We start from the raw sequence: 14805 nt of genomic DNA, 5'->3' as shown, positions 1-14805 counted from the left end.
GATTTTGATTTGTTAACTTCTCTGCGTGAAATACCAGCTGGAATAAATATTCCCCAAAGAGATGGACTGCTGTTCTTACGTTACAAATGGGTGGGAACTGACTAAAGTTTTGACATGCTTCTTAAGGGCATTAGGAACTAATTAATATGAAAGACGGCTGCTACTTGCAGCAGGCTGAAAATAAAGAGAAAAGTCACCTAGAAGTTAGTACTGTCTTCACCGCTAATAAGTAATGGGACAGTTTTCCCAAGAACTAAGTATAAAGTTCCTTTATTTAACCTGTAGGAAACACTGAAGAGCAAAAGTATGTTTCAAACTGCTCTTCTAGGCCTTAAAACTCTCTGCTCAAATATACGTTGACTTTGGCACTCAGCTGTCAGGGCAAGGCACATCATGTCAGATAAGGCTTCTTTTACCATCTCATGACATCTTTTACCTTGACAACATGGAGTTTGGGCAGAAGGTTGCAGTCAGCAAGTGTCAGGTCATCTCCATCCAGAAACTTGCGTTTAGACACTTTCTCCTCTTCAGTGCTGTCTGCATCAATCTCCTCTGGCAGGGGAGTTCTCAGGTAGTCATCCAGCTTCTTCAGGGCCTTCACCAAGCCCCTTTCAAGAGCTTTGCCAAAAAACCCAAAGAATAAATGATTAGGACAGGATAAGAATTGTTTATAAATGCTCATTGCCAATGGCTATGGTAGTGTCTAGAAAAAAAGCCAAGAACCAATTTCTTTGTTGTTAATTTGTGCTCCAAAGCCAACACAATCCAATCCAAAGTACATCTGCCTGAGGATAAAGCTCATCCTGCAGTGGGAAAAGGAACACAGGGACCTTGCTGTACCATGTCTTCCCCTGACAAACAACAAAAAGCAGTGAAAGAGATCACAGAAGGAAAAAAACAGCTTGTCAAGATGATACACCAAAAAAACACATATTGCCTATGATATTCTTCTCTGTTGAAAAGCATCACACAAGAACCAGAACCATGTACACTGCTCCTTCATTTTTCTAACCAGCCATGTAGGACTGCAATGAAGCAGAATTTTCTAGCATTACTTCAGCTCTGTCAAGACTTAGTTTTACTTCTTTCAACACCCTTGTAGAGTAATTAAAGGCAATAGCAGTAATTCCAAAGATGCTAACCAGAGCTCCATAGAGCTGAAAGATATGCTACAAATGAGATGAGATATTTGCCAGTGTTAAAATTCCCATTTAACTCAGGTTCAACTTGGTGCAATGCTCTTTTTGAGAGATCTCAAATAATCTCACAACAGAGAGGAGACTCCAGACCTCTTAGTTCAGTTACTGAAGATCATGACCCACACTGCTGCTGGCTCTAAGACTTCTACAGCAGGGTGCAAATTTTTCACCCAGGCAAAGAATTTGTGTTCTTGTGCTTCACTGTAAGGACAATAGAAAAGCTTGCTTGTAATAATTCACTTACAAAAAGGTGGATAACTCTGTGCAGGTTTGTGCGTTACTTAAACTGCAAACACTCAGGGAAAAGAAGGGTCTTTAGTGTTTCTGTTTGAAGGGTGAAAAGCATGATGGAGTCCTGGTCCCCCACAAGTGCCTCAAAGTGCTAAAGCAACATAAATAAGAAACAGCAAGAATTTACAATGTGAAAAAATAACAACATGACTCATGGGCTTAAGGCCAGAATTTCAGCTGGTGAAAATTACCTGCAGTGATTTATACATTCTGTAGATGTGGCCTGGAGTCAGTATTAATGGCCTAATACTGTAAAATCCTATATCTCTGAGTAACTTATTGCTACCGAACTTAGGGGAGAGTTACTCAGGTGGTATAGCACTACAAGGCCTATGGAGATAAAGTACAAGGACCAATGGATTCAAAATGAAACGGGAAATTTGGTTAATTACATGCAAGAAATTCTTTACTGTGAAATAGTGAGGCACTGCAACAGGTTGCCTAGAGAAGCTGTGGCCCCATCCCCGCCAGTGTTCAAGGCCTGGGTAGACAGGGCTTGGAACAACCTGGGATAGTGGGAGGAGTCCCTGGCAGGGGGTTTGCAACTAGAGGGTCTTTAAGGTCTTTTCCAAACCCAAACCATACTATGATTCTATGGTCCTAAATATAGTTACTGACCACAACAGGCATTCAAAAGGGCTGCAGCAATCGCCCTTCACAGAGAGCCTTGCTGGCACAGGTAACTTGACAGGCTCTGTTGTCAGCTGCCCCTGTGCTTTTAGCACAGGGAGAAAGGCAGCACAGCCAGGGCCACTGAGAGAGCAGGAGCTGAACACCACAGAACACGATTTCTCTGCTGCCCTAACATCCCTTAAACCTGTGCCAGCAGCGGAAGTCAAATTAAGCTGCTTGATGCCTTGCTCCCACTGAAGTCTCTTGGCCCAGTACCAGGGAACCATACCAGCTCTTTTGTGGCTGAGTCTGAGACACAGTGGCAAACCCTGGCTTAATTGATTGACTGGAGAAATTACTGATATCCAACAGAAAACACTCCCACAAACATAGCAGGGAGGGAAGGAATTTTATTTCTGAAAGCAGAGCATCTAAAGTGACTGAAGTGCTGCCATCCATAAAACAAAAGTGTTGCCATCCCTCATTTAATCAATTCAAATTGAATTTTGATACTGACATTCTGCTGTCAGATGCTGGCAGTGGTGCCTTTAATTGCCTGCAGCTGTCCTGCCTCACAACTTCCACGGGAGGGTAGGAACTGTGGAATGTGGCAGCACTCAAAGGACTTAGCACTCTCTTTCTGGTTTGACCTGTAACACCTGTTGAATAGACAGTTCTGCTTCTCTTGGTCAGCCTCAGACTGTGTGCTCATGTAGACACAATAGACTTGAATTACTCTAATTTCATTAAATTCTGTTCATCTGGGTGTTAGAAAACTGGCTCAACACTGACCACTTTCCAGTGGGATTGTTGGTTCTCCAAGTCATCTGAGCAATATTCCAGAGTCAGGAGGATGTTTGATACTTTGTGCTGGCCCATGGGACCAGTCAGGTGTGTGCACAGAGAGAGCAGCAGCAGGTGAGATGTGTTTATGTAACTTTTCTGGAACTTATTAGGATTTGGGTTGTTTTTTTTCTCTCATTGCTCTATCAAAGTGCGTCATGGCTGTCCCAAAAACAATGCCTGGAGTGAAGCCTGTTTGTGACTGCAAGAAAAACAACTATCTGAATTCATACTTGGCGCTCGCATATGGCAGCTTTAGGCCAGAAATAAGCGTATGTTCAGGGTTCAATACATCTGTGACCCAATTCACAGGCTCTGCTGGAGACCACAGGATGCTCACATCTCACAATGAAATCACCACACAGTCAGGACCATCTTATATCATGATAGGCAAGAACTGAACAACTACTCGTGACACCAGTGACCCCACTGTTTCAATCAACACTCTTCTTAGTAAACTAGATCTTAGATCCTCATAAACTTCTCAGAACAGCCTGGAAAATAGAAAAACAATGAATAAGAGAACTGTTCTCCTTCCAATTAAATAGTGAAAAAATTTTGAAAAACTAAGAGAATTAAAATCCAAAAATTGCCACATCAAATGGATTTTAGCTGCACAGGGTCAGATTTTTAAAGCCTGTCAATGGTCTCCATGGCATTTTTTGAAATCCATATACAAATATCCATGTTGCAAATCCTACTTTCTAAGTGCCCTAACACGCTCAGATTTATCTGTATGGTTTGAAATCTTATGTTCTTTGAGAAGGTACTCAGGGAAATCCCCACTCAAAGTAGAAGGATGTGTAAAAGAATCTAAGTTCTCTCCTACCTGACAGATATTTAAGCATTACTTGAAAGGTGAAAACTTGTGAATGGAGACCAGGAAATGACCTCTTCAGAATAGCCTACGGCTCTGAATGTTCTGAGACTCTTCCTGAGGAAAGAACTGTCTGGGTTCATGTTAATAACCAAACTCAGCTTGGATTAATTCCTTAAATTTGGACTTAATTGCATATTTATCCTACTTTGGCTATTTCATGAAAATCTGGATGACTCTCTACATTGTCTCCACTGAGAACACAGGGGAGAGGATGCACTCACCAAGGCAGGGGCCATGGGACCACCAATCAGCGCCAGACTAGATGAAGACATTTAAAAAGATGTGAAGATCTAAAAAGTTACTAATTCTCCATTTGTGAGAGTACCACCCACAGTGAATTTCAGAAGCGGCTAAGCACCTAATCCCCTCGGCAACTTGTCCTCTGGGAAGCATCATTAAATAATTAAATAGGTTTGCTGATAACAGCTAATGGGTAGGATTAATCTTCCCTGAAGTGAGTAAAATTAAAAGATAGGTTTGAATTAAACACCCTGAGAGCTTCCTCTCTGTTCAGTGGAGTTTTCTCTTCTACACTTGGTTTTGATGGCCCCTGAATGAGCTGTGGGGAGCACTTTTCCTGAAGTGTCTATTCACACCCTTACACTGTCTTGGTAATGTCAGGGTGGAGAATTCAATATTACAACACCAAGCAGAGCCCAGCCTGAGTATGTGGCTCTGTGCTGCTTTTGAAATTTCTACCTCTAACTGCTTCCCCACCCTGCAGACTTTCAGTAGGAAATGTGACCAGCTCTGAGAGAGGAGCCCTGCCATTAGCTTATCCATGCAACAACTGGAATGTCTGAACTCCTGGAAACCATTTTTCTGGACAGTGGAATCACCAAGCATAAAGGCACCAGAATCATATTGCCTTCACTGGGATATATTTAATATAACCTCGAATTCCAAGAAATCCTACCCATGTATAGACAAAATCCATGATGGAACCATCTCTCTCAGCCTTCTCTACTTCATTCTGCGCTACTCTTGCAGCCAAAGACAACTTCTAGCAATCACAGTCCTACTGTCATCCCACCAATAATAAACAATAATATTAATAAAAAAACCTCATGAGCTTTTTGTGATTTTTCTTCTCCCTTCAAAACTAGGATTTTAAACAATTTAAGAATTCTGAGTTAGAAGCCAGAAAAATAGCAATTTCCAACCTCAAAGCAACCACAGAACACTTAATGAATGTATTACCATCTGTCAAATACACAGGGTGAGGTTCAATTTAGCTGATGACACCTAATTCACGATGATATTCTGTTTTCAGCAGAAGGTTACTTGATGTTGAACAATGAGATTAACAAATTCTGACATGCACAGAAATACAAATATTGTAACAAAAGTTAATAATTGGCAAAACTGTGTTGTCGGTTACACTGACTTAAAAGAGGAGTAACTCTACATTGTCAACAAGCTATTCCATATTTACCCCAGTTCAACCAAGAGCAGACTTTGGCTCTGTTACTCAACTCTTCAAGCAAAAAACTTCCTTAAACTATTAATCTGTGTAACTATTTCCAGGGGATGGAGAGAAATCCTTGTGCCTTGAAGTACTTATACCACATCTGAACAAAACATTGGAAAATGTAATGCATGGAGCAATCCTGCAAGTCAAGCAGAGGGCCAGATGACAAAGATTCATTAATAGGTACTCAGGGTGAAATTCTGGCCATCCTGAAGCTCATGGAAGTTTTGCTGTTGACTTCAGTGGGATTAGGATTTCTCCAGAAGGTTTTAAAGCCAAAAGAGACTATTTAAATCAGTTAATCTGACCCCTGAAATAATACCAGCCATAAAACTTCCAGCACCATTGATCATTTCCATCTCTGTTTTCTGTGGGTCAAATAAGGCTGAAGCAAAATGGAAAGTAACTAGAAAGTAGTAAAAGAAAAACGGTTTGGAAAAAGTAAAGCTGATTCAGACTGCCCACACCCACAGCATTTGCAGAGGTCAGGCGAGGACTCTTTTTTTCCTCTTCCTTGAACTCCAAATATTTCCTTCCTTGTTTAATGTTGGGACAAGGAGAAATAGCAAAGCAGACAAAGCACATAAACACCAATCTCTGTGGCCTGAGTGAGCCACTGGAAGGCAAATCATTCCATCCTATAATAGTAGCCTAGGAAAAGCTGAATTACCACCAGAGAAGCCTCAATCTCACTTTCTCTATCTCTCTCACTCTCTCCCACGGGCAGACTGGCTACCTAAATTTAAAATAGCTAAAATGAGGTGAGATTACTCCTTTTTTATATACTTGTGTGGAACCTCTTGCAGGGTAAGATTTTACTTGACAGTTATTACATAAAGATATTCAAAGCATAGAGGGCACAATCAGAGTACTAAGAACAATAGATTTTTAAGCAAATTGAACATAAAACTATTTATGTGAAAAGAGAGCAAAAATAGTTAATTTTTTAAACAAACTTTGAGCAAAATAATGCAAGATTTCTAAACAAACATGAAAACAAGAAAGTCATGTTTGGGGATGGTTGGTTAAGCCTTGCCTAGACATCCAATCATTTTCGCATCACTTTTTAAATGTTGGTAATCTTCAAAATTAACATATCATTTTCAAATTAAAAGGAGAATAACCTTCTGTTTCAAACAGTTTGACAGAAAATACTTTTACCTTCCAAAGCAAGTTATTATTCACAAAATTCCACCAACATTTGCCAATAAATCAGGTTACTCACACCACCCATGGCATTTTTATTAAGCAAACCCTTTTTCACAAAACATTTTCTCCAAGCCAAGAACAAGTATGTGGCCCTCCTTCTAAGTGATTATCCCTGTGACAACAAGGCTTCAGAGAGACTGAAGCCCAGCAATATCTTGTCTTTTGTAGCCAACACCTGAAGCTACCTGAGGCTGATCTTGGCACAATTGCAAGGTTCTTAATTGTCAAGCCTAGGCAAGTACAACAAACCATGATCCATGTATAAAAATGAACGATTCCTGCTGCTACCCTGGATCACTGATTGATGTTTTCCCTTTTTACTGCTTTCTTCCACTGCCCTCCTGTAAAATTTATCCTGTAACACACGCAAATGAACTTGGTGAAATACGCAATGAGGGAAAAGGGGGAACAGTACATAAATATTCACAGTCTCAATCAAACCATCTGAGATTTATTTTTCCTTTAAAAAAACAAACCACCTTTCCTGATCACTTCCAGATTCACAGTTTGATATTGTATGAGACCCAATACTGTTTTCTGGTAGGAGAGAGGAACAAGCTAAGAAACAGCAATTTAAGGCAAGAAAATAATATCGTTCCACTAGTCTGACAGTCTGATTAAAAACCAAGGATTCATATTTTCACTCTCTTTTTTCTCCATCCTGCCTTTTTTTTTTTTTTTCTTTTCCCCCTCAGGCTGGCTCAACAGAGTATTGTACCTTTCATCTGTATAGATTAATTCTTCTCCATGGAGGAGCCACGACTGCAATACATGTGACTCTGCACTCCATATTGAACAACTTATCTTCCCCCCTGAGATTTCAATAAAACCCTTGAGATCTGAGGGCTGCCTTCATTTCTTCTGTTCAGCCATTTAAGAATTGGGTGCCTTGTCCAAGCTGGTTCTGTAGGTTCCCTCTCTGCTCAGAGGGACTGAGCACCTCCAGAGGGTAATTCCATCCAACTGCTTGAGACACCTGCTTCACACCAGCGTGACTCACTGCACACGTGCCCTTCTTGCTACATGAATTACAGATGAAACCTAAAGGACTAGCTCAGACTAGACACATCACTTTCAGGGAGGTGAAGTCGGGCAAGATGAATCCTACCCTTTGAATATAATTTCACAGCTCACCCAAGTGATCCAGGATAATACCTCCAATTTTTTTTAAGTTACTTAAATATTAGGGTTTACTCCCCACAGGGCAACTACATTGCCCATGTGAGCATTGCAGTATCCTTTCCAGGCATGCCTCATAAAATCCCCAGGTCTGAGCAGCAAATGAATGGGAGGTCAGTGAGAGAGCCATTGGAAATGCAGAGAATGAAGGTTGTTGCTCCCATGCATCCAAGGCATTTAGATATCTAACTCTGGGCCAAAGGGAGTTTCTGGGGTGATTCAGCTCTCCTATTAAAGATATTCCAGTCCAGATAAATAATTCAATATTCACTGGAAAAGAGACTTGTGCATGTTCCCACAATAAAGGTGAATGCCCACACAGCCATGTGGAAAAGCTGTGATCTGTCTGTCTCTGCCCACTTAATGAATCTACAAATACCTGCTTATGTACACAGAAGAGAAATAAATTAGTGTCTCTTATTCCTCAACTCCACTTTTTCCTGCTTTAGGGTTGTTTTAGGGGACAGGGGTTCATGTTCATCCTCCAGACAAGTCGGAGCTGGGACTTGAAAAGGGGTTTTTTACTCCCAGTCAGTGTTGGGGCGAGCAAACACCAGGAATGGGGTGAGTCACAAAAACACAGGGGCACACACAGAAACAGCCACACAACTCTGGGCATAAATCACCTTTCAGGCATGGTCTGAGCCAGGCATAAACAGGGATATATTTTCCATACACATAGGCACATATATGTTACTCTGTGTATGTGCACTGAGAGAGGTGCTAAGTCCCAAGAACACTTCATCCCGAACTCAGAGGAACATAGAGCTGACACAGCTGAGGGATATCCCAAGCACACTCAGAAACCTTGACACATCAAAAATCTGTTGATTGGCTTATGGGCAAGATTCCCCTTGCCTAACTTTGGCCATCTAATTGTTAGGTAATTAGTCTGACCTAATTGTTCAAGTATCCCTTACAGGTAGCAATGAAAGAAAGGTACCTCCAAAGGAAATTCTCCCAACTTTAGACTCATATTTTAAGAAAAATCAAAATGCCCTTTAGAAATGGATTGATGTTTCTCTCCATTGATCAGAAATGGAGAAATCAGAAATCAGGACTTTTGAATGACTAAATATAATTTTTAGACAGATTTAGGTGAAATGATCCCACCCTTATCACCTCTCTTCCTGTCCCTTCTCACCCTATCTACAGACTGATGATATGGATGGATTGATTGATTGATTGACTAGAGCTTCACCCAAAAAGTCTGGGATATTTTGACAGACATGTCTCAAAACCTCCACAGAATGAAGGAGAAAGTCTGAAAGCTCATTTCCCAGCTACCTTTTCCTAACACAGAGAACAGTGATCCAAGGATTAAGAAGTTACACAGATTTGGGAGACCTGAGTCTCTTCTTCTCAAGCTTTTCTATATGGCCTTGTAAAAACAATTTAAACTGTTTGCCTTGCCTCCTATACACAAAATAATAATAAAAAAAATACGTTTTGGCCACAAACTTTACATTAGTAAAACAGTTATGCACCAGTTGTAGAAATATGTTTCAGGTTAGACATGATAAACAGTAAATATAACAAAAAGAAGAGGCATCTTGGCATCTATTTTTGTGATACCGTCTGTCCTACACCCAAATTAAACCTAGCAAAGTAGGTGAATCAGTAATGCCTTAAATAGTAAATTCGACATGTTTTTCAGGCACCTAGAAAGATCGTTTTGACTTGTTTCTAATTTTTACTGAAAACTCAGGTTTCCTCCTTCCCTTTTCTAATTCATTTTTAGAATGGAAGCAATAAATAAATGCAATACTTGTAACATCATGAAGAATGCAGTCAGAGTACCTTTGAATGCTGTTTTTTTAAGAAGAAAACCAGGTGTTCAAATGACACCAAAGGAAAGCTTCATTCCCAAGTCCCTTAGGAGTCCAAGTGACCCTGAGGGCAGGAAGCAAGTGAATGTAAAACTACTGGTCTACAAGTGCCCCAGGAAGAACAGCACTGAACTTGTGTTTCACAAATCATTGTGACCCTGTAGCAGCACATAAGTGACAAGCATCATTTCTAGGGCACGTCCCCAAGGGCCCAACCCTGACCTCTGCCATGTTAGTCTTGTGCAGGTGTCCCTAAAGCAACTGCAGACAAGCAGCAGCTGATTTGCTTCAGGAACTTGGGAAAAAAAAAAAATCAAAAAAATAAAATCAAGCCCTGCAGATTATAAACACACATTATTTATAGTATGAGGTTATCATTCCACTATCTCGATTTTAAGTGTTCTCACTCAGAGTTTAAACTTTTGGTTTACTACTAAAGAGCAAATAAGGCGATTCTGGGACTAACAAAGGAAAACTAACTTTATGTATGTGCATTCAAGTAAGAGTAAAGTGAGATTCTGGCAGCGAGTGCAGCTGGGCTTTAGCAGCAGTGCTGTGGGGACCCCTTGTGTTCCAAGATGTAAGCGAAGAAATTTCTTCCTGTACAGGCTGTTGGTGCTTGAATCTTTAATATCAATTTCTTCCAATTCCAGTCATGTAGAAGAATAAAATCTGCTTCTGATTACACCAGGATAATCCCAATTATTATATCATTATAATCCCACTGTTTTGAACTGTTGTTTAATTCCAGTACCCGTGAAGACACATGAGAGGGAGACAAAGCAATGCCTAGCTAGCAGCACCTAAGGATGAAATTTTAAAGCTATTAAGGTCCCAAATCCCTCAGTTCACTTGGAAAATCTCAGTCTCAAATAGATTTATTTAATATTTCCAGAATTTTCTGTCTTTTTTGTTCAAAAATTGTTACCGAGACACAGAAAGCCATGAGACTATGAGATTTTCAAATGAGTCACATCTTAATTCTTCCCCATTGTTTCTCTGCTTTTGAGATTTTTTTTGTTTCAAGCCCCTTGAAATGACTTAGGGATCATCGTGATTAGGTTTCAACCTCCCTGAAAGGAGCAGAAACAAAATCAGTTATAATTAAGTCTGGATGTATGAAAATAATCCAAGAATTTGTAGGGAGATCACATTGCCTCTGTCACAACTGAGCTGTAGAGGCAAATAATAAAAACTCTTTTCCTATTTCTGGTGTCCCCAACTAAAAAAAGGAAAAAAGCATTGGGAATTCCAGCAAGAGGTCAAAGAAAAAGTGTAAGACAGTGCTCAAGGACTGAAAAAGAGCCTCAAAGACCAAAGACACCTCAGTGCACAAGGACACTTCAGTTTCTCCTGTTCTCTGCTTAATCAAACCAAACCCTTTTAAGGATGGAACATTAATACGGGCAAAACTCACTCAGATGTGATATGTAGAAGATGATAGTAAATAACACAAAGATCCTTCTGGCCTCAAAGTCCATGAAATTTGGATTACTTTTTTCTGCAATCAGAAAATCCAGGATATTTTTACAAGAGTTGTTTCTGATTCCCATTTTGTGTCCTCATTTCTAGCATGATTTTCAAGCTGAAAGTCAATGACTGAAGATATATATATAATAAAGAAACTTAGCAACATTGAGTTTAATTTACGTCTCATTCTTCTTTTCCCTGTTATTTTACGAAGAACATTTGCATGCATTAAAAAAAAAAAAAAAAAAAAAAAAAAAAAATATGTTTAGGGAAAAAAAGATCTTGGGCCAATTCTTTTCCCTTTGAAGTCATCAACAGTTTTGCAAACTGACTTCCAGGAGCCAGACACTGGGCTTTCTACCATGTGATAGCTTGCAATGGCTTCATACAAGCCTGTGAACAATCCTGTCAGGACATCAAGACCAGTTTGGTGTTTAAACCTGAAAATTTGGTTGTATTAGATTTGGACACTGAACTGAGCAAGGCCATAACTTCATCTAAGTCCTTGCTGTGGGGAACACACTTAAGATACACCAACTAGATCACAACGAAGGGAGTTATCCTCCAGGGCAAAACCATAGAGGAATGAAGTTAAAACTCGATTCTAAATAATAATGTAATTTAGGCCTCCCATTCCAGCACCAAGGAGCTTAATTCCTCCCAGGACTGCTGCTCCCAGATTGCTCTAATCCACTTCCAGCTGTGCTACTGCTCCTGTGTGTGAGCATGGGAGCTCGGCTGGGAAACAGAACAAAGCATCCCAGTAAAGCCAGCAGCACTTGGAGGAATATTCAAACACAAAGGGGAAATAATTCCCTCTTAAAGGAGAGTGTCTGCCAACTACCGTTCCCATTGCAAGTGTTTTACTCTAGGCCTGGCCATGCATATAGGCCCTGACTCAGCAAAGGCTTGAGAAAGTGCCTTAATTTCATCACATCATTAGCCTTCAGCATGCTCTGTAACTTTAAATTATATAAATACATATATTCTTTCTTTTATTTTTCTTTCTTCCTCCCTATGGTATTCTCTGTCTTCAAAGTTGCTTCAGCACAGATGTGTCAGAAAATTGTGTCTGTTAGTAAATTTACTGCAAGTATTTACTATTCCCAGAATGGCGGCATCTAAGACTGTTAGCCAGGCATACCAAGTCCCTGCCTTGGAGAGCCTGCAGTCTGATCGCATCTGGACTTAGAGAAAATGGTCCTTTTGTGTTGTTTTCAAACAGCATTTTTCATGTTTCCATCAGAAAATCTTCGTTCTTCAATTAGCAAGGTCTTAGAAGATGGAAAGTTCAGAAATATTCCCTTGTAAGGTACATATTTCTCAGATTAAGGTGATGGTGTGTTATCATTTTAGTAAACTGAAAACCTCTTCCTTTTAATGGCATAACATTTCAGTTCTCAGTTTTGGTGAGTCAAAAGATATCGGTCCTTAAATCTGTCACTGGTACCAGACAGAATATTAATGGATCTGGGACTCTAGCCAGCAGGATTTTGAGGAGGACTTTCAGAAAGTTATTTCTCAAGAAAATTTACTTTGCAAACTTCTGTTCCTGGGCATTTTAGTCTTTGATTATTGGGCAGAAAGCAGATAAAGCAATTTGGGACAGATGATAAATGCAACTTGCAGCACCTCTTCACAAGTTAGCACAAAGCTACACCACAGTTTTAGTGGTCTTTATATGTGTGTTTTTATAAGGAGACAGAGTGAACAGTTTTATTAACGTATCATGAGTGAGTTATGTGGGTCATCCCAAATGAATGGCAATAAAAGCTTTATATCACACTCACCAACATGTATTTGGTACTTTAGGTGCCACAAATGTTGCAGAAAAGCTATTTTACATGTGTTTTAAAGACTGGATATTTTTTATATTAGGACTGGTTTTGTAAAGCTGCCAAGCACTTTAGCTACCATGAGCCCAACATTATTCAGCTCAGGGGGAGTAATAAAAACTTGTTCAAAATTTTCTGAGGTAGCTTTTTTTTTTTTTTTTTTTTTTTTGCATCAAAAGGCCAAAAATAAAGAATCATGGAATCAGCATGGAATCATGGAATGGCCTGGGTTGTAAGGGACTTTTAAAGTCATCTATTTCCAACGTCTCTGTCAGGGACAGGGACACCTTCCACTAGAACTGTGATCTTGACATGTTCCATTGTGAAGCAAGTCATTTTCTCTAAAACAATTTTAAAAGCCCTTTCTAGTCCTTCTTGGTTGTATGACAGAGAAAATTTGGCACTGTCACACCACAGGACAAATTGTAGCTTGTGCTGTGCCTTGGACAGATGTGGGGTTTGTAGTGGAAAATGGAAATTCTTCAACTAAAGAGAAAGAATTAAAAAATGTAAAGGCAAGCTGATACACAGACATCACACACATATTTATATATTTACTTATATATTTATATGGCATCTTGAAAATCTGTCAAAAAATCATAATGCATTAATGTTGGTCCCAAATTAGAGTCTGATTCAAGATCCCTGTCACAGGAAACTTTCCATCAATACAAGAGCATTCAAACAGATTTTAAACTTGCTCTGGCAAATTCAAGAACAGCTTTGCCAGGAACTTTTCTGAGCACAGGGTGAAGTCTTTGGGCATGAAACAGGTCAGAAGGACCAAAGACTCAGGAGAAGCCATATCACAGTTACTGTTATATGATGACCCCTTTGGCTGAGAGAAGCCAGGCTGGAAGGAAGTGACTCCCTGCCCTTCCCCAGCATGGGTGGAGATGCTCTGGGGACAGATGTCTCACCCTCCTGCTGCTGGAGCCAGATCACACCACACTTGTCAGCATGTCCCAGGCTGCTCCACCACATCACGAAGCTCCTGCCCCTGGTTCAGGTGCCACAGAGGGTCTGACCATGCAGCTGGTATTACTGTGAACATTCTAAGCTGGGGTTTGGAGTGGACAGATTTTCTGCTTATTACAAGAGGCTTCTAGGAAGGATCAGTGTGCACAATGCAGCCAGTGCACATACCTATGCTATGGGTCTGACCCTCTGCTTAGCAGGAGTATCTCCACAGTGTAAAACTGATGTAGGGCAGTTTTAATTCCAGCCCTGTACGTGTGTATGCATTTCTATTGCACGTGTACATACACAGCACACCGAGAGAGACATTTCCCACCTCACACACCAAACCACAAAGCGTGATGGAGCTACTGAAAGAGGTGAATGGCATTTAATCACATGTGAGTTAATGATTTAAATGCACTTTTATTTTTGGCCTCTTGATGTAAATCCAAACCAGACAAGCAGAGTCCTCTGGTCAGACGGCTGGAAATTCCTCTGCACGAAATCATGTTGGTGGTCTCCCAGCTCAGCGCCTTCTGAGGAGCCGTACAGTGAAATATCCTTCCGTACCACTAATGAATGCGCCCACCCACACTGGAGCTGGTGCCCCCTAAGAACTCAATTCAAGAACAACTTTTTAAACTCCTATGTGAAATCAAAGGGCTCATTCTACGAGCCAAAGACCTCACAATTTTAGGCGGGACAGTTAATGGGTGGTTACCCCAGGTTGTCCCCTTGGTTTGCAGTACACAGTCTCGCAAGTAAAAATAATAAGCAGGATGCTGACTATGTACACAGCATTCCATTTAATTAGATTTCATCCTCCTCCAATGAATACATAAATTGTTGCTTCCCTGGTGACTGCACAGAGCATGAGCGACTTGCTCAGCATCAACCAGAGGAACCAAAGTAAACACACAAGACCTCAGTTTACTTTCCTGTGCTCTGACAAGACCTCCTTCTCGATATTAAACAATCACTAAGGAACAAGAAACTCTCAAACTGGCCATGAAAACTTGAGCAAGAG

General features: G+C 40.4%; 1 protein-coding gene across 1 annotated transcript in view; it reads right to left on the bottom strand.

Annotated features, from left to right (window-relative positions):
* Window positions 1-14805, bottom strand: part of CLIC5 (chloride intracellular channel 5) — a 59262-nt gene that overhangs the window by 11022 nt on the left and 33435 nt on the right. The window contains exon 5 of the mRNA XM_040058223.1: window positions 437-618. Coding sequence (XP_039914157.1) covers window positions 437-618 — 182 coding nt within the window. The remainder of the gene's footprint in view (window positions 1-436; window positions 619-14805) is intronic.

Source organism: Hirundo rustica, chromosome 3, assembly GCF_015227805.2.
Source record: "Hirundo rustica isolate bHirRus1 chromosome 3, bHirRus1.pri.v3, whole genome shotgun sequence".
NCBI classification, from domain to species: Eukaryota; Metazoa; Chordata; class Aves; order Passeriformes; family Hirundinidae; genus Hirundo; species Hirundo rustica.
Note: the sequence above shows the minus strand (reverse complement) of the source record. Positions and strands in the feature narration are given on the sequence as shown.